Raw genomic sequence first — 20184 nt, forward strand, 5'->3', positions numbered from 1 at the left:
TTCTATGTTAGCACACCTAAATCAGACAGGCTGGGACTTGGGACCCTTTGCTGCAGAGCTTGCTCCTGGACAAACTGTTTTCTCCAGCAACAAAATACAAAGAAACTATACGGGACTAAAAGTAGCTGTATGGTTGTACAAACTAGAAACAAGAAGATACAAAAAGACCAAAAACCCAACTGCCACTTCTGAGGGGTCAGAAACAAAAGCAGGGTACTATTCATCGCACCAAGAGGGTGGGCAGACCTCCTAAACATACCCCTCCAGCCCAGGCACGATCCACCCCAACCCTGGAGCCATTTAGGGACCAGCTCACCCCCTCCCCCAGGGAGCAAGCAAGGGCACCTATACCTATTATTTGGCGTGCTTAGGTAAGAGATCCAATAAGGCCTTGCCTGATGTGGCATTTTATCAATTTCTTTTTTAAAATTTATTTGGTTGCCATCATGTGGGATCTTCCACTGTGGCAAAGGGACTCTCGACTTGTGGCATTAGGGCTCAGCAGCTGTGGCATTCAGACTTAGTTGCTCCTTAGCGTATGGGATCTTAGTTCCCTGAACAGGGATCAAACTCAGGTTCCTTCATTGCAAGGTGGATTCTTAACCACCAGACCACCAAGGAAGTCCCCATCAATTTCTATTTAAGAACCCGGATCAATAACAAATCCACTATATTCCTTTGGAAAGTATCTTTTAACAATACTGTTACTCCTTTAGAAGGACAAAATTTCTGTGGAAGGCAGACCCTCCGTTTCTGAGCCTCCCTCTCAGAGCGGCACTATCTGATGTCATCAGAGCTGATTACTCCGTGAAGTTAGGAATTCAGATCCTGTGCCACAGGCGTGGGTGGCACTTCTGGAAACTGCAACTTGCTGGTCTGTGAAATGGGCTCATAACGGATCACTGGGCCCCCGGTTCCATCATCCTCTGTTCTGTGCTCAGGCCCAGGGGGAGGCGCGGGGGGCTCAGAGCGCGGCCCCTTCCTGGGGAGACGCCCAGCCTGGCACATCGCCCCTCCGCTCGCGGGGTCTCTGGAGGGGGCGGGCTCGCTGGAGCCAGAAAGCCCGGAGCCGCCCAGGAATCTTGGCTGAAACTGCGAGCATTTCCTCCCAGGCGGGCCGGCGCGATCCCGGGGAGGGCGGGGAGCGCGGCCGCAGGCAGAAGCGGCGCTGCGCTCCGCCGGCCGGCAGCATGCGGCCCCTGCTCTGCGCACTGGCCGGGCTCGCCCTGCTCCGCGCCCCGGGCGCCTTCGCCGGTGAGTGGGGCCCGGGAGCAGGGCGAGGGCTAGGGAGTCCGCGGACCGCGAGGAAGGAGCAGAAGAGAGGGAGGGAGATGGGAACGGAGCCAGATGGAGAGAGAGAGAGATGGAGAAAGAGGGAGATAAAGGGAGGGAGAGAGAGCGATGGGGAGAGAGAAAGGGAAGACGAAACAGAAAAAGGCAGAGAGAGAGGGGCAGAGGAACATAGAAAAAGGAACGAATAAAGAGGGAAAGGGAGAGGCTGGGACAGAAAGATTCCGGAGGTAAACAGATGGGTGTGAGCTATGAATGAGGACAGCAAAAAGAGTTTAGTGGGAAAGAAACAGAGGAACTAAAATGGCAAGAGAGGGAGATCCGAAAGAAACAAAAAAAGGAGAGAGGGTGGAGAAACCCAGTGCCCCGGGTGGGGAGGAGAGGGAGGAGGGGGCCAGGGTCAGGCGGTGACCGGTGAGGTCTGCAGGGTGGGGCGGGCCTGCGAAGCACCCAGGCCTCCTTTCCTGGGGAATTCATTGGGATGCTGAGCTCCAACAGGCAGATGACCCCGGTCTGGTCCGGCCCAGCTGGTAGGGGCCAGGCAGGCGGCCCCTGGAGGTCTCGGCTTCACCTGCCTGGTAGTCTGAGGAGGTCCTGCAAGTAGAGGAGAGGAGGCCAGGTGTCAGCCTTTTAGAGAGCTTTCCCAGAGGGCCTGAGCAGCCTTGGGTGGGTGGGGAGGAGGCCGCAGGAAGGAGAGGCCCCCTGGGTGCTCCAGGCTGGGTTCCTTGCCGTGCTTTATCCCCTCTAGCTCCCCTGACAGCAGCCTTAGAGCTGTCCCCTCGCAGGTGAGGCTCGGACAGGAAGGCTGCAGGACTAACTGTACCGTACGCATAGATGTTCCTTCCACCGCCCCAAGACTCTGCACTTCATGTAGCACTTTACAGTTGACATTGACCCAAGCTCTCTTGCCAACCTCAACCAGAGACGGCTGATGCTCACGGCTGTACAGGTGAGGGGAAGGCCCAGTCTGCCCAGGCATGCAGGTCTCCCGCCCCCTCAGCCACACCCTTGCGCTGTGTCAGGCTGCTCCCCCATCCACCTGGAGCTGGTGGAAGTGCCCCGTGTTAGGGTGGAAGCTCCCCTGGCAGGGAACCGGGAGCACCAGGGAAAGGGCTCAGGCCAGTCCTGCTCCTGGCCAGCCCCCGGCTGAGTGGCCTTGGGTGGGTCATGTCACCTCTCTGAAGCTATTTCCTCTTCTGTAAGTTGGGGAGAACGGTAGCCACCCAGAGAACTGGCGGAAAGGGAAGTGCCCAGCGCAGAACACCTGTCAGCACACACTGGCTCCTTCCCTCGCACCCTCAGACAGCTCCACTGACCTCCCTGAGCCAGCTTCTCCACTGAGGTTGGCAAAGGAGGGCCAACAACCCCTTCCTCACAGGCTGAGTGAGGAGTGGCTGAGACCACCCAGCATAGAGTCCGGCCCACAGTGCCATCCCCCCACCCCCTACTTCCCTGGCCCACCGCCTGCCCCCTCTTTGCAGAGTCCCCACCTCCAGGAGCTGAGGGGACAAAGCCGAGTCTGTGCTCCCCCAGAGGGAGGAGCTGGCCACTGCCCACAGTGGCTGACCTTCTGTGGCCCCTTAGCTATGAGTGGTACATACGTTTTGTCTTAAAGCCATTTTAAACATTATTTTCTTCCTGGTCATGCTCATTGCTTCAGATTAAGAAAAAAAGAAAGAAGAAAGTATAAATGTATTTATGTAATTTCACATTGTGTTCAAACATTGTTTTACATAACCTTTCAGACTTCAGACAATTATACCATTTTTTTTAAACTGTTGATTATCAAATCTTTTGGCTATACACACAGAATAGTGTAAGGAACCTCCATGGATTCCTGACATCTTAATTCATCTAATCCACCTTCTCTCCCCTCCCTCAGATTACAGGAAACTCCAGGCACTAACTATTTTCATCTATAAGTACTACCTTATATATTATTAAAGCATCAATAATCTTTTAGTAACTAAAATACCATTGTCACCCCTAAAAATGAACAATAACTCCTTAATATCATCAAATGTCTAGTCAGTATTCATGTCCCTAATTGTGTCATGTTTTATATTTGGTCTGTTTGATTCAAATGAGGTGGATACATTTGGGTTTTGGTTGATATGTCCATTAAGTTTCTTGTAGTAAGTTTTAAGTTTCTTTAGAAGGTTCTTTTCATTTTTCTTAAAATTTATTTGGTAAAGAAACTACGTTGCTGGTCCTATAGTTTTTCACATTTAAATTTTAACTGAGTGCATCTTCTGTATGTCATTTAAATGTTCTCCTTTTCCCTGTATTGTCTATAAACTGGGAATTAGATCTAGAAGCATCGTCTAATTCCAATTAGACTTTTTTTGCGAGAATACTTTAAGATGGTTTATTGCTTTAATTTTCATTTCTTTGATTACTGCCGAGGTTGGATTTTTTTTTTCAAATGAATATTGGTCATTTCTAATTCTTGTGAATTGTCTTGGCCTTTTCAATTGTGGTATTAGGATTTTTCATATTGCTCTATAAAGTCTTTTATGTGTTGAGTGAAATAGACTGTTCTGTGTTATTTGTAGAGAATTTTTTTTTTTAAGTTAAGACTTCAGCTGAGGTCCTTTTCTGTTTTGCTATTTAGCCATTCTCATCCATGCCTCGGGGCCTACAGGAATCCACCGTCACTCCAGGTCCCTGTGGACTGTCTTCCATTGGGATTCTGCTTTTTTGCTTTGGGTGAAAGAAGATGCTCGAGCTATGTTGAGACATCTTCCCAGGTGGCACTAGTGGTAAAGAACCTGCCTGCCAATGCAGGAGACTGAAGTCTCCTGGATCAGGAAGATCCCCTGGAGGGGGGCATGGGAACCCACTCCAGTATTCTTGCCTGGAGAATCGCATGGATAGGGTAGACTGAGAGAAGACTGGCAGGCTACAGTCCATGGGGTCGCAAAAAGTCGGACACAACCGACGTGACTTAGCACATAGCGTGCATGGTAAGGATCACTGCATTTCTTCTTACAAAAATGGATGATGGGGAGTGAAACTCTCAAAGACAATTTGATCCAATGTACACATTTGGGCTCTTGTTGGGCCCCAGGCCAGGTGCACAGGCGTCCTGTGTACAGGTCCCTTTTGCCCCATGCTTGTCCAGCCCCTCATTTTACAGAGGAGGCAGCTGAGATCCCAAGGTGGGAGGCCCTTAACTCATCACAGAACTCCCAAAGCACAGCATAGTGTCAGGCAGGTAGGATTCAAATCCTGCCCCCACTACCTACCAGCCGTGTAGTCTTGGGCATGTCTCAACCTCTTTGATCTTTGGTTTTCTAATCTATAAAAAAGTGATGTAGGAGTACTGAGCTTACAGATAGAATTAAATGAGATAATAATGCAGGTAAACACTGAACAAAAAGTTTGGCATGTAATAAGTGATCATATGTTGATAGTGGATTCAAATATAGAGTAGGGCTGTACCCATTCTAAAGGTGGAGAAACCAAGGATCTAGCAAGTGGGACTGGCTTATAACAGAGCCCAGAAAATTCAGTCAGCCTTGAACCCCCCGGTGTGCTTGTTGGCGAAGCCCCTCCCAAGCACTCCTGGGACCCCTCCACAGTGTAGTCCCAGAGCAGATGCCTCCCCACCTTGAGGAGACCTGGCCAGAGTTACCTAGTGAAGAGCACTGGCTCCATGTGGAGAGGGAAGGCCACAGGGGCTTACACCGACCTGCTCAGTCTCCAGCCCACCTGGCGAATGCCTCACCTGGCATTTGCACGTCATCTGACAGTTCTCAGGTGCCTTCAAATGCGGGATCCCCTTGAGTCAGTGCAGCAGTCCTGCCAGTAGACAGGGCAGGGAGGATCCCCTGCAGAAGCCACTGAGTGAGAGGCAAAGAGCACAGTCAGCCAGCAGTGGAGGTGGGACCCCAACCTTGTGTTCTGTTCAGAGCATGTGGAGAGAAGTTTATCCTGGATGGCTTCCTAGTCCTTGGTCTGGTGGGGGTTTAGGAATGTTCTAGTACTTTATAACCCAGTGGATTAAAAAACGTAGGATTCTGAGGTAGAAGGAATCTGGTTTCCTGTACGGCCTTGAGGGGAGCAGAGCTGCCTGCCAGCTGGGAGCATCAGCCAGGCCACCTCTGAACTGATAAGTGAGAAAGAAATAAACACTTGTGTGACTGGGGGGCGGGGGAGGGCTCTTTGTTACAGCAGCTCAGCTTGTATCCTCACTTTAACCACCCGCTGACTGCACTGGTAAGCTCTCAGAGTCACCGGCAAGGCTCAAATCCACCTCTGGAAAATGACCAGAGAACAGGGGAGACAACATATCGCTCCCAAAATAAAAGTTTCCTGGCATCTGAGCTCCCTCTGAGGGGGCTTAAGCAGCCTTCTCCTGTTTCAGGCAGAGCAGGTCCACAGATTAGAGTTCTTCATATAATTGTTTGAAAATAGCATTCTTCTGCTTAAAAAAAAAAACAAAAAAAACACTGGTTTGGAATGAAGCAGAAATTTTAATACAAATATTGAATGTGGTCAAATTTATTAGACTTATTATATTGAATGTGGTCACATAGAATTAAGCCGCAGTCTACAAGTGTGGCTGGTCAGAGCAGCACTTTTCAGGGTCAGAAATCATTTGAGTTGTGCACTTTCTTAGTGAGTGTTCAGGTCTAAAAGAAAAAAGTTCTCCTATGTCTGTCAGTGGGAGGGGCCCCAGTGGCCACGCCCCTTTAAATGGAGTCTACCCCTTGCCTGCGCTGAGCCTCTGGTCCACCCCACCCCACCCCCCCACCAGCAGCCGGCTCTCACGATGTTCCACCCAAGGCGCAGTCCAGGGTGCACATAGGCCCTGAGCAGGCACCAGGCCAAGGAAAACAACCTTGCATCCAAGAAGGTCCATTCCCCAACTGACCAGGCAGGGGACGGGGGGAGCAGAGAAAGGCAGGGAAAACTGGCAGCCGCAGCCTTGGCCGTCCGTGGTCAGGCGGGATAATCTGCCACCTCCCCCACTCTTCTTCCTCTGGTTTGAGCTTCCCTGGAGCCCCGTGAAGCCGGCGGGCATTATCATGAGCTCTTTACAGGCAAGACAGCGCAAAGCGCGAAGGGAGTCCTTGCCTAACTTGCTTTGCTGGAGTTTCTGGGCAGACAAGCAACTTGTCCTTAGACTCATCCCGGTTCTGTCCTGGTAGCTCACTTGAGGTCTGAGAGACAGGTGACCCTTGGGTGCGCTGCATCTGTTCGGGCGTGCCTCGCCCTCCCCACTGCCCCAAAAGCCTTGTTCTGAGAAGGCAGCAGAGGCTCAGGGAGCAGGAAGTTCCCACTGGCTGCACCAGTGCGCAGCTGAGAACGGAGGCTTGCAGTGTGTTTTCTGCCTTCAGGCTTTGAGGTCAACGCCATGAGAACCCCCATGGGGAAGGGCGCGGGGCAGGGTGGCCGGGCTCTTCCCAGCCACCCCCAGCCCCCAACCCCCCACCCGCCCTCTCAGCAGAGCTCCCGGGGAGGCCTGGATGAGCTCACAGACAGTTGTGCCACAGCCCGGGGTGCAGTTGTGTCCAGATGCGACGGATTACTGCCGTGTGATGTGGAGAGCAGTCTCAGCCCAGCCTCTTCCCTGGAGGGGTCTAGGAGCCAAGTCAGGCCTCATCACAGACACGCAGAGAACAGGATGTTTTAGGCTGAGCAAGGGGAGCAGACTCATGTTGCTCGTGACTTAGAGGGCTGATAGAGCCCCGCTTGGCCGGCAGGGTCACCCTGCTTCCTCCTGGCCTAAGTGCTTGGGGGAGGGGGAGAAGAGTCGTTTAGGGTCTGGGAAAGGGCAGGTGGGGTTCAGGGGAAAGGCTTGGCCAAAGGCCCCTCTGGGCAGAGTCTGCAGAAGGTGTGTGTGGGCACAGACCTAGACCAGGACAGCCTCTGTGTGGCTGAGAACAGCTCTGCCTGCCCCCTCCAAGTCCTTTCTCTCTAGCTGAGCACCCCAGTTCTCTCAACTGAGACATATGAGTCAACATCTGGAGTCCCTTCACAGTGGCCCCTTTAGACCTGCCTCTGCCTGTCCAAAGCCTCTCAGTGAATGACCCAGAATGGAGCACAGCCCTCCAGGTGGGGTCTCTCAGAACACCCCCCAACACCCATCCAGAACATTTTTTATCAATGCACAAAGCCCACCACGACTCATGCTTTTTGCTGGCAACCTCACTGGACAAGTGCCTTATATTGTGGAAAGTTTCAAACCAGGCACACAAAAGTAGACTAGCATAGTGAGCCCTCCAACCCCTACCCCATGTCCCTGTCTCTCAGTTTCAACAATTACCAGTCTTGGTCAATCTTGACCAATGTCCAACACTCCCACCCATGCCTCCTCCCACTCCCAGGCCTGGATTATTTTGAAGTAAGCCAAGACATAATAGCATTGTATCTATAAATATTTCAGGAGAGATCTCTAAAAGGCTCCTTTTAAAAAAATAACCAAAGTGCCACTATAACATCCCCTCCCTCCCCAAAGTCAACAAGAAGACCAGTGTTTTTTGAAGAGGTTTTTCTAAGTTCAGTGGATGGATGTAATAAAAAGCAGAAAGTAAAAACTGAAATTGTTCTCCACAAAAAATGCTCAGAGTGAAAGGAAGTTTTGTCCCTGTGCTTGGCTCTCACCCCTGTGTGGAAGAGCTGGGGTCCAGATAGATAGTTAGGACCAGAGACTCTTAGGGTATGGGGACTCTGGCAGAGCTCCACAAAACCAGCTGGCTGACCAGCTAGTGGGGCCAGGAGGAGGCCAGGGTGCTTGGGGTTCAGTCATTTGCCAACTGTGTGATCTTGGACAAGTCACCCAGCCTTCAGAGTTACACATTCATCACCAGCAAAATGGCTTATCATCTCCATTCTTACCTCAAGGACTGCCCACCTTCTGCTGCTAAGTCACTTCAGTCGTGTCTGACTCTGTGCGACCCCATAGATGGCAGCCCACCAGGCTCCCCCATCCCTGGGATTCTCCAAGCAAGAACACTGGAGTGGGCCCGCCATTTCCTTCTCCAATGTATGAAAGTGAAAAGTGAAAGTGAAGTCGCTCAGTCGTGTCCGACTCTTGGCGACCCCATGGACTGCAGCCTACCAGGCTCCTCCGTCCATGAGATTTTCCAGGCAAGAGTACTGAAGTGGGGTGCCATTGCCTTCTGGGCAACTTTATATGTCCCCTCGGGCAACCCAACCAACACTGAAGTCTTAGAGTTACAAGAGTTTTGCATTTACAAAGATCAAGTCCAATAACTCTTACCCCCACTCTGCTTCAGATGCTCACAGCCTTAGTATTGTCACTGTGAAGTTGCTCCACCTCTCCAGGCTAAAAATTGCAGTATCTCTTTAAAATTGCAGTAAATTCGGTTACCCTATCATTGCATCGAGACCTCCAGTGCCTTCAGCCCCTCCATTTCTCCCAACTGTCAGTCCTCTTATTGGCCTTTTCCCCTGCCTTATTCAGGCTAGACTCCAGAACTCAGCCGCTTAAGCCCTGGCTGGTTGAATCCTCAGCTCCTTTCTCTTCTGCCTGTCACCACATTCATCCCTTGTTTCAGCTTGTCCTAGGTTTCAGCTTGTCCACCCACCTGTCTTTGCTGCTAACACCCAGCTGCTGAGCTGCTGGGGTGGGGCTTCCTTGGCGCTGTCGCTCCGTCTCATCCTCCTAACTGCTTCCGTCATTCTCCTCACCCCCTCTCTTTACTCAGGCTTCTTACCCAGGGGTGCTGATACACTGGCTCTTGGGAAACAGAGCGTCTGTCAGTTTCCATGGTGAAAGCACTCTTGCCATGGCTCCCATTTTAGCGGCTGTGTCTCTCAGCCTGCTCAGAGAATTCCCGATAACCTCACAACGAACTCTCCTCTTTACTAACCCTGCAGGAGTTTTCAGCAGATGAGTCCCCTCTTCACCGAGTGAACAGCGGTTATTAGGTGGGACTTGCTCGACTTCTTGACCCTTTTAAGTAGAACTTTTTGCCCGTTTCTGCAGCGTGTCCTCTCTCTCCCTTCCACGCGTGACCCCCACCCCCACCCCCATCACCATTTCTGGACTCTGTGGCCTTGCATCCTTTCAGTTCTCCTGGGTTCTTCCTGTCTTCAGGCTAAAAGCATTGTTTAGTTTCTTCAACGCTTAACAACCTGGAAGTAACAGTAAAGACTTCTTCAGACACTGTGATCCGATCTCCACTCGCAGCCGAGCTTGTTGCGCATGCTTTCTGGGATCTCTGTCTCCTTCTCTTGGCCTTCCCTTCCCTTCTCCTCCCACCGCGACTAGACTCTGGTCTGCTGGCGCCTCTTTACTGAAAGCGCGGGGATGGCGTTCGGCATCAGCTTCTCTGTTGCTCCGTGTGTCAGTCTTGACCTTGCTAGACCTCAGTGCCTCTTTAGGCCATGCTGTTTCGTCCTCTTTAAAGTGCTTGGCTTCTCCTTGTTTCTGGGGCAGTGTCCCCCTTCCTGACTGTCCATGTTTTCCAAGGACCCAGCCAACTTGGATGCCCTGAAAACATCTCAGAGCCACAAACCCTGCAACGTGAGCTCAAAACCAGGCTCTAAGGCTTCTGGTGTGAAGGTTGCTGGTGCCAGGAAGAATCAAGGAGGACCCAGCGGTGGGGAGGAAAATGATGTTGAACAGGCTGAACCTCAGAGCTTCCACTTGCTGGCTGTGTGACGCTGGACCTATCACGCCACCCCTCTCAATTTCTTCATGTGTGAACCGTGGGTAGTCATCGGTTGTAGAGGCTGGCTGAGTTTACGCGTTTGTTGAGCACACCATGTGGCGCATAATGCTATTTCTAAAACATCTCCGCACATACTCTTCCTCTTTTCCTACAGTGGTCTCCTTTCACCAGTTCTTATGCCGATTACTGTGATACTTCCTGCCTTTAAAGATGAATCTCTCCAATTCATTCTCTGAATTTTAAGAATTCATGTACGACTACATGACTCTCTGTTAAAATAACCCCCGGAACATCATGATCGATAGATTAGGACCCCGGCTTTGTTTGCATCATCCACCTCTGCAGTCTCATCCCCCAGCCACGCAGTACTTTCCAGCCACTCCAAACCCCCAAGGGTTTCTGCACTGAGCCACGCCGCTGCTGCTGCTGCTAAGTCGCGTCAGTCACGTCCGACTCTGTGTGACCCCATAGACAGCAGCCCACCAGGCTCCCCTGTCCCTGGGATTCTCCAGGCAAGAACACTGAAGTGGGTTGCCATTTCCTTCTCCAGTGCATGAAAGTGAGAAGTGAAAGTGAAGTCGCTCAGTCGTGTCCGACTCTTTGCGACCCCGTGCTACTTCATGTCTGTCTTTGCACACTCATGTCTGTCTTTGCACACTCATTCTTTCTGGCTAAAACATTCCTTCCCTTCCCTTTCTTACCCAGTTCAGGCCGCACCTCCTTGAGGATGCCCACTTGGGTCTGGAGGTGACCCTGGCCCTGGAGATGAATGAGTAGGGCAGCCCTACATTCACATCCTGGCTCTCTCGGCTTCTCTTTGGACTGTTTTCTGGACTCACCTCCTTTGAACCAGGTACTTTGTAAGAGACTCTAATGTTACAGGGAAACCGAGGGCCCCACAGTGACAAGACTTGTTTTCCCACAGCTGATGAACCCTTCATCCCCTCCCGAGGAGACTCAGCTCAGAGCGCAGGGTGTGACACACACGTGGCTGTCCACAGTCGGCTGGACATCATAGAGGAGGTAATGAGGGTTGCCTGGGAGGACATGCAGCTTCAGGACCATCTGCCAGGCTGGTGGTGGCTTGGGAGGGCTCAAGCCAATCTGGTTTTTTAAAATTGGGGTGATCTAGGCCAGTCCTGCTCCCTGGCCACCATGTTAGACATCTCCATGCCTTCCCTGTACTGTTAGGCTGACCAGCCCCCAGCAGACCCTGCCTCCCCTGGGAACTTGCTTGCCTCCAGCGGGAGATCTCTGCATATTCACCAGATGAGAAGGTGGAAATTCACTTGCTGTGTTTTGTTATACAGCTACTGCTTGTAACCCGAGGTCCACAGTTTTGTGTGGGGGAAAAAAACTGCACTTTATTTCACAAACCCTTAGCTGAAGTTTATCACTGTCATTCACTATAGACAAAAAACAATTGTACCTTGACACTGTCATCAGTAGAAATCAGAGAATTTCATCCCATTATAGTCACTGTGAATATCTCAACTTATATCTCAATTTATTCTAATCAATGTGTCAAAAATTCAGTAGTTGTTAGGTCTGCTGTTACTTAAGGTAATATGTTTTATATCAAAATTTAAATACTTTAATATTTTAATGCATTTTATATCCTTGGAAATCCTATATATTTTATTTTCTCAATGAAAGCATTCTTCTGATGGGAGTCTATCGGTTTTACCAGACTACTAAAGGGGTTCATTTACAAAAAAAGTTAACCCTGAATAAAGAAAATTTCAAAATGCCAAAACGATCATTTGGCAGAGTCGCCACCAGGGGGCGGGGCAACAAAAGAAATGTGAGCTCCCAGTGGTGTCATCTTGAAATGGGAAAAGGGATCCCAAAGTCCATCCACGCCCCAAACCAGTGATTAAGCGAAACCCCTGAGCGCCAGAGCCAGGAGTGGCCTTGAGTGAGCCCCTCGAATCCTGTCATCTGGGAGCTGAGAGGCAGACGGGGGCAGTGCCTGAACCAGGAGGACCCAGGTCCCCCGGCACCTAGTTCCCTTCCCGCTGCCCCCTACTTGACTGCCACGGGCTCCGGAGGATGTGGCTGATGAAGCAAGACTGACCTCACTCTTGTCTTCCACTGCCCTGCTCTCCTCTGCCTTCTCTCCTCGCTCTAGACGGTGGAGAAGACGGTGGAGCACCTGGAGGCGGAAGTCAAAGGCCTGCTGGGTCAGCTGGAGGAGCTGGCCTGGAACTTGCCCCCAGGGCCCTTCAGCCCGATCCCCGACCTCCTGGGAGATGGAGATGGTGAGCAGCTCGGGTAGCGGAGATGACAGCCTCTGGGACTGGGCAGCAGTGGGGACAACTGCTCCACTCCGTGGACAAGCCAGGGAGTCTCCCACTTCTCCTTGGGACAGAATTGGGAGGACCCCCCTCCCCCGACTCCCCCAGAGAGCTGTCTGCCCAAACCCCCGGGGTTGCTGTAGCCCAGCATCAGGAAAGGGCACCCAGCAGAGTTCCAGTCTCCGCAACACCCTGACACAGAGCAGCTGCCTCCTCCGTGAGCTCTGTGTTCCTGCCACAGGAGTCCCTGGGGGACTGGCAGGGGAGGGCAGGCGGCAGTCAGTGCCCGTTCACTCACCCCCCAGGTTGCCCCCTCTCTTTCAGATCGCTTTTGAGCACCAGAGCTGGAGCCGCCCAGCAGCTGGCAGTGACACGACAGCCCTCGTCTGAGAACAGAACAGGCATTCTGGCCTGGCTTCCTCAGCTTTGTGCAAAATAAAACCTACTCCTTTGGTCCTCTCTGTCTGCTGACAGTGACCTCTGCAGCCACAGCCCCTTCTCCATCTGCCCCCATCCCTGAGGCTCGCACCCCCGCAGACTCAGACACAGCACAAGTCCACCTGCACACTTCCGCCCTTACTTACAGGGATGGACAGGGCAGGGCTGGCTCAAGAGGTGAGGCACCTGAGGCCCAGAACTTTAAGGCAGCACAGTGGAGGGGCCCTGAGTAGCCTTGTGACTCAGTATGCGGCCATGGGCGAACAGCAAAGGAGCCACCTGAGAGCTCATCGAAGACGCTGAATTGCGGGCCCTGCCCAGAGCCTCCATTCTAATGAGACTGTCCACGTGGTGTGTGTGCACATTAGGTTTTTTTTACCTTTTTTTCGACTGAGGTAAAATTCACATAAAATTCTAAATTTTAACCATTTAAAATGGTACCAATTAAGTGGGTTCAGAGTGGTGTGCAATCACCACCACCTTATTCTAGGAATTTTCATCACCCCCTGTACTATTATGGAGAAGGCAGTGGCACCCCACTCCAGTACTCTTGCCTGGAAAATCCCACGGGTGGAGGAGCCTGGTAGGCTGCAGTCCATGGGGTTGCTAGGAGTCGGACACAACTGAGTGACTTCACTTTCACTTTTCACTTTCATGCATTGGAGAAGGAAATGGCAACCTACTCGTGTTCCTGCCTGGAGAATCCCAGGGACAGGGGAGCCTGGTGGGCTGCGTTCTATGGGGTCGCACAGAGTCAGACACGACTGATGTGACTTAGCAGCAGCAGCCTACAGTGTTAAGCAGTCACTTTCCATTCCCCCTCCCAACCTCCCTTGGAAACCACTAAGGTTTTGTGTCTGACGTTTTTTCACTTACCATGTTTTCAAGGTTCATCCATGTTGTATCAATACTTCACTTTTGTTTATAGCTGAATAATACCCCATTATGTGGCCATATCACATTTTATTCATCCGTTCATCAAATCTGTGGACATGGGTTGTCTGCACTTTGGGGTTATTCTGAATAACACTATGAACATTCATTCATGCGTATGTTTGGGTGGGTATGTGTTCTCACTTCTCTCAGATGGAATTGTTGAGTCAAATAGTAACTCTAAGTTTTTGAAGATTCACCATTTTTGCACAGCCACTGTACCACTTTACGCTCCTACTAGCAATATTTATGTACGACGTTCAGTTTCTCCTTATCCTCCCCAACGCACCTCCCTGGTGCCAGCCATCACACTGGACGTGAAGGGGCATCTCGTGGGTTTAAGTTGCATTCACCTGATGATTAGTGACGCTGAACATCTTTTCATGCTTGTCAGTCACTTTTGTTATCTGTTTTGGAGAAAGTTTATTCAAATCCTTTGCCCGTTTAAAAAACTGGGTTGTCTTTTTGCTGTTGAGTTTTAAGAGTTCTTTATGTATTGTGGATACTAAACTTTTATCAGAGAGATGATTCGCAAGTGTTTTCTCCCATTCTGTGGGTTGTCTTATTTTGATAGTGTCCTTTGATATCCAAATTTGTTTTGACGAAATTCAATTTATCTATTTTTTGCTTGTTCTTTTGGTATCAATCTAAGAATCCACTGACATACCCAAAGTTATGAATTATTTATTCCTGTCTTCTAAGATTTTTATAGCTTTAGTTCTCACATTGTTTTGTTTAAAGCTATTTTAGGTCAATGTTTGTATGTGGTGTGAGGTGAAGATTCAATTTCATTAGTTGGTTCGTGGATAGTTGTTGAAGAGAATATTCTTTCCCCATTGAATGGTCCTGACACCCTTGTCAAGAACTATTTTAGCATCAGGTTTACATCTCAATTCTACCCCATGTTTCTATATACCTTCTTTATGCCAGTATCACACTGAATTACTACAGCTTTGTGGCAAGTTCTGAAATTAAGAACTAGGAGTTCTCTTTGTTCCTTTTCAAGACTCTTGGCTTTTTGAGGAACTCCATGCAATTCCTTATGGATTTAAGGATCAGCCAGTCCACATGGACAAAAGGCAGTTGAAGTTTTGATACATATTGAACTTATAGATGAATTTTTAGAGTATTGCTATCTCCACAGTACTGTCTTCTAATCCATGAGCACAGGTGTTTTTTTTTTGTTTTTTTTGTTTTTTTTTAGTGTGTCTTACACCACCTTGGTTAAATTTATTCCCAAGTATCTTACTCCTTTCGTCTGTTCTATCCAATAGGGTAAGTGAGGTGCCAAAGTCTCCACCCACTGTTGCTTAACTGCCTCTCCCTTCCATCGTCACGTTTCTGACTTTCCGGGGCTCTACCGTTAGATGCCTGTGTATTTATAGTTGTTATGTCTTGATGGATTAAACATTTCATCAGGGTATGCTCTTAACTGGAGCGTTTACTCCCTTTAAAGTACTTACGGGCCTCCCAGGTAGTACAGTAGTAAAGAACCTGCCTGCCAGTGCAGGAGGTATGAGAGACGCGGGTTGTATCCCAGGGTCAGGAAGATCCTCTGGAGTAGGCAATGGCAACCCACTCCAGTACTCTTGCCTGGAAAATCCCACGGACAGAGGAGCCTGGCGGGCTACAGTCCACAGGACGGCAAGAGTTGGACACGACTGAAGTGACTTAGCCACGTTAATACCTTAACAGTGTTTGATTTCTTCATGTGGATTTTAATTACAGTATCCTTTCATTTCAGTTTGAAGGACTTTCTTTGGCATTTCTCATACAGAAAGTCTACTAGCAAAAAACTGTCTCAATTTCTGTTCACCCAGGAATGTTAATTTTTCCCTCATTTTTGAAGACTATTTTGCTAGATATAGGATTCCTGCTGACATTTTTTCCCAGTGCACTGAATAGGTCATCCCATAACCCTCTAGCCTCCATGGTTTCTGACAAGAAATCAGATGTTAACATTTTTGAAGACCCCTTGTATGTGACAAGGCAGTTCTCTATTGCTGACTTCACAATTCCTTGTCCGTCAACACTTTGGTTATAATGTGTCTCAAAGCAGATCTTCATAAAAATACCCCTTATGATCTGAGTTCCTGGGATGTGTGGATAATGTCTTTCATCAAATTTGTAAGATTCCAGCCACTGTTTCTTCAAATATTTCTGCTTTCTCTCTCCTCTCACTCCCATGTGTGTGTGTTGGTACACTTGATGAGGCCCCACAGGTCTTAGGCTCCGTTCACTTCTCTCCTCAGACTGCGAGATCTCAATTGACCTATCTTGAAGTTTGCCAACTCTTTCTTCTGCTTTCTCAAGTATCTTCTTGAACCTAAGTGATCTTGTCTTTGGGTCATACTTTGTTGCCTTGCATGCCTTGTAATTTTTGTTGAAAACTGGGCAGTTTTTGAACATTATGTGAAAACTCTGGAAATCAGATTCCTTCCCTTCCTGAGTCTGTTGTTGCTGCTTGCTGAATTTCTTGTAGTTTCTCTAGTGACTTTCTGAACTGATTTTTTTTAAAGTCTGTGTTCTCTGTCAAGTGTGGCCACTGAAGTATCTGTTCAGCTAACTTAATGGCCTCTAGTGATTCAACGTTTCCTTTAACTCCTGGAACAACAAAACCCCAATCTCCCAGTCTTTACAAATGTGTTCTGTGTGTACTGGAGGCAATCTTTTGATATTCAGCCAGCCAGTCTGTGACTCTGCAGTAGCATTCACTTCCTGCAAATGCAGAGCCTGAAGGTCTGCCAGAGGCAAGTCTTCTGAGCATATACCCAGCCCTGAACATGCGTTTGGTCTTCCAGATTCCCAGGAGTTAGTGGGAGCACTCCAAAACCATTACTCTGCAAAGCATCACACTGTCAGCCTTTGCTCCCCAAACTTTTCAATTTGTCACCTGTTTGCCCCAACTGTAACCCCTCTCTCCAGGCATTAGTGCTAATGAAACTGCCTTCAAATGTCCCTGAGGGTTGCCACCTCCACCTTGCAAGAGTTCCAAATTAGGTAAAATAAAAGAAAGTCACTTGAGTCAGTCTTCCTGGAAGCAACTGGACAGATCAAAACAACCAACCATTCTTGAGAACAAGGTCCATTCTGCTCCATCCATTGCTAAGAACCTATAAAGGACTGTGGATACTGTTCTTGAGGCTGCCAGGCTGGGGTGAGGAGGATAAGGCTGGATAGGGAGAATGCCACAAGACCCTCTTATCAAGACTCAGTTTTTGTTTTTTTAAAGCTTTTTTTTTTGGTTGCTACAAACTTTCAGTTCATTTCCAGATTTCTCATAAAGTTGATTCTGATAGTTTTGCCATCTTGTCACTTTTTTGGAGGTACAGTCTTTTCAAGATCCCTACTCTACCATTTTTGCTGACTACAATGAAGTTTAAGAAGCTCTGATCTAGTCTCCCCTTCATTTTAGGCCCAAAGAGGAGAAGTAACTTACCCAGGGTTACACAGCAAATCAGTAGCTGAGCTGAGGCCAGAATGGGGATGCCTGACTTCTGGACCAGTGTTCTTTCTGCTTCAGGGCTGCATTGGGTTTAGAGTGGACACCAGTATTAGGCCAAAGTGAGTTTTCCAAGGAGTGGGAGGGGATAAAAGCCCCTTGTAGAGTTGGGGACTTGACTGATTGGATCCTCTGCTGAGAATGAACCCCGTATAGGGCCAGGTGGAGGGATGAGTAATGATGTCCTTGTTTTTAGAAGAAGACAGAGAAGAACATTTAGAAGAACATTTTAAGCTACTATCTGCCTGGGGAAATGATTTACTTGATTTCTCGGCTAGGAATATAACTCCCTGCCAAAGCACAAGGATGGCCAAGTGTGCTGGGTCTTGGTCAAGTGGCTCGAGGCACAGGAACTGAGGCAGAGCTGAAGTGACAAGCAGGGCCTGCCTGCCTTCCATTCCGGAGACCTCAGCAGCATTCTCTGGCAGGGTAGACCAGGCTCTGTCCAGTTCATGCCCCTTAGGCCATTTCCTCTTGTGTCCAGAAGGCAGGGAGGAGACAAACTGGTGTCCCCAAGCAGATGTCTGCTTTGTGGACAAGGTACTCGCTGGGGTCCTTGCTAGGGATCAGCAGGCTTGGGCTCCCACCCTAGCCTCTGGCTTCTCTCCTTTCTAAACCTTCAACATAAAAAACCAGGAAGGGAGTGGAGACCACTGACCAGAAGACAAGCTCTGGGTTTCTGGATGAGACACAATAATTTCTAGAAAGTCTGCCCCTTCTGGACTTGACTTGTGATACCACCAACAAAGGGGCAAAGGGCCCACCGTGAGACCACAGCCTGGAGCTCCCTTTCAGACTGAAGCATCCCTGCGGGGAGGAGCTGATATCATGCCTCTCTGACTTTCTGCTGTAAGGCTATCTCCAGGAGTCATGCATAATCCCTTCAGCCTGTGCCCTTCCTTCCAGACCTGGGGGAAGGGCCACACTCCTCTTACTTGCCCTAGTGGACTTCACTGTACCCACATCTTACTAAAAACTCTGTGTGCCTTTTCAGCATCCAGACCCTGAGCAAAGATTTCAGGAACCTCCATTTCTCATGTCCTTAAGGCCCAGTCCGTGAAAATTACTTATATTCAGGGTTTCCGAAGCACAAGTTTCTATTTAAAGCCAAAAAACTTTTCACGAGCTAATAAGGATGGAACCCCTAAGCTACAGGGCAGAATCATGAAGCACGAGAAAGCAAACTGGCACCAAGAAAACACTTCCAGAACGTTCCAGAGCTGGCTGACTTTAATTTGGAAACAGCATTTGGCCATCGACATTCAGGTTTAAGGCACATTCTCAATTACAAGAAGCCCTGTCACTGGCAGGGAACTGGCTTTGTTCTTGTGGTTTGTGTGGAAGAAAGAACAGATGACTTTCTGGCCTTTTCTTTTCTAAAAAGGAGTGAGTTTGGCAATAACAAAGCTCATGACACATTTTCACCAGATGCAGAAAGTGTACCCTTAAAGGTTTTCCCTTTTACTCCTCAGTGAAGACATGGCACTCCAACCCCCTACCTCTTTCACACCCAAACTTTGTATGCAGCAAAGACGTGTATGCAACTGTCTGCAACTATATATTAAAAAAAAAAAAACAAAAAACCTCTGAACATACAAAATTACATGACTAGAAGGAAGCCAAGAGTTTCAGCCATAAGCAAAGGGGAATGATTGCATGAGTCAGGAAACAAAATATCTACTTCAGCTGCAAGAGGCTGTGAGGGGTGGGGATGGGAGGAGGCGTCCTGAGAGTTCAAGGCTGACTAGGTTCTCGGGCACAAGCACAATGCACGGATCAAGGGCGGGGGAGGAGATGGGGCCGAGGCTCTACAGTTGGTCTGAACTGTGACACCTGGGGGCTACTCTGTAGATTTGTTAGAAACAGACAAACATTCTTTCGGCCTTTTCCTGGCATTGCTGTTGCCAGCGGGTGGACAGAAGTGACCCGCCAGCCACCGCTCAGTCGTTGCCACCACAGATCTTCAGCAGAATCTTCCGGTAATCCCCTGAAGTGTCTCCCTGGTCACAGAAAGGAGTAAGACATCAAGTTAAGAAAGGCTCGACCAGTTCTGGCTTCCTGGCTCTTGATTTTCTTCTGCCCAAAGTGCCCTTACAGAGAGGTGGCCCTATCTTACGAAATTTCCCATTTTGCTGAGCAGGTGAGCAGCTCACATGCTGGCCTCACAGGTGCATGGACCGTGGACAGTGTAGCTCAGCCTCCCTAGTCTCCTCCAGTGAAAAAACTGAAAGCTGTACTCACCCCAATGATCAAAGTCAGAATTTGAAAAACAAACACAAAAATGTTTAAAACAGCCCGAAAACACCCCTACCCAGGTCTGACTGATGGCGGTCTTTGCCCAGTGCGTTTCTGTTGTGCTAAACAGGGATTATACCCTAAGGCACTACTGTGTCCTGTGCCGGAAATGCCATCTGCGGTGATACGACCATCTGGTGGAGGAGACAGCTACTATTTCAGCTCCCAGTTCACACTGAGCTCTCCTCCAACTGTCCACTGCACTTAGAAGTAAGGCCACAATGAGCTAATCTCTAATCATTTTCTTCCTTGAGGACAAGGCCTATGGCTTATTCCAGATGCCCACAGCCTTCTGGCACACACAAGATTGCTATCAGCAGCATTGTTTCTATAGCCGAGAAAAGAGAGAGAAGCTTCTCTCAAGAAGATGCCCAACATCAAACATCAGTGAGTCTGAAATCAGGACCTGGGTGTGGCAACTTCAATTTTAAGCTTCATGTGAGTTCAGAATTTAACTATCAGAAGCCTCCCTCCTTCCCACTCCTCCTGCAACAGAAATCAATTTTGTCAGACTGTCTCTGGCACACAGTGATAAAGAGGCACTAGCATCTATTAGACACGTACACGTCACACAATATGCTTTACATGGACCGCTTCCTTCAAGGTCCAACACTTCTGGGGGTGGGATCATCTTAAGGATGATGGAACTAGGGTTCAGGGAGGTTTAAGCAAGCTGTGTGAGATCACATAGTGAACAAATATTAACAGGAAAGCCAGAATTGGACCCCAAGTGGTGTGACCCCCGGGCCCTCGCTCTGAACCGCCTCCCTGTGCTGCCTCC

The 20184-nt window shown here is 49.2% G+C and overlaps 2 protein-coding genes across 4 annotated transcripts in view; one reads left to right on the forward strand and one right to left on the reverse strand.

The window, feature by feature from the left end:
* Positions 1–1190: 1190 nt before the first annotated feature.
* Positions 1191–12607, forward strand: PLAC9 (placenta associated 9). Its single transcript, XM_068983200.1, has 4 exons — positions 1191–1254; positions 10864–10961; positions 12070–12199; positions 12560–12607. Exons 1-4 carry the CDS (start codon positions 1191–1193, stop codon positions 12568–12570), a joined length of 303 nt encoding a protein of 100 aa, XP_068839301.1. The 3' UTR covers positions 12571–12607.
* A 5739-nt stretch (positions 12608–18346) lies between these two features.
* ANXA11 (annexin A11) overlaps positions 18347–20184 on the reverse strand; it is a 42365-nt gene continuing 40527 nt past the window's right edge. For all 3 annotated transcript variants that reach the window (XM_068983212.1, XM_068983214.1, XM_068983213.1), the window contains one exon: positions 18347–19108. In XM_068983212.1, the coding sequence (XP_068839313.1) occupies positions 19049–19108 (60 nt within the window). In that variant the 3' untranslated portion in view covers positions 18347–19048. The remainder of the gene's footprint in view (positions 19109–20184) is intronic.

This window comes from Capricornis sumatraensis, chromosome 10, assembly GCF_032405125.1.
Source record: "Capricornis sumatraensis isolate serow.1 chromosome 10, serow.2, whole genome shotgun sequence".
In the NCBI taxonomy this organism is placed as follows: Eukaryota; Metazoa; Chordata; class Mammalia; order Artiodactyla; family Bovidae; genus Capricornis; species Capricornis sumatraensis.

Coding starts and splice junctions, on each gene's coding strand:
- PLAC9 (XM_068983200.1), top strand. CDS start 1,191: ATGCGGCCCCTGCTCTGCGCACTGGCCGGGCTCGCCCTGCTCCGCGCC. Junction 1,255..10,863: donor CGCCCCGGGCGCCTTCGCCG/GTGAGTGGGGCC, acceptor GTTTTCCCACAG/CTGATGAACCCTTCATCCCC. Junction 10,962..12,069: donor GGCTGGACATCATAGAGGAG/GTAATGAGGGTT, acceptor TCCTCGCTCTAG/ACGGTGGAGAAGACGGTGGA.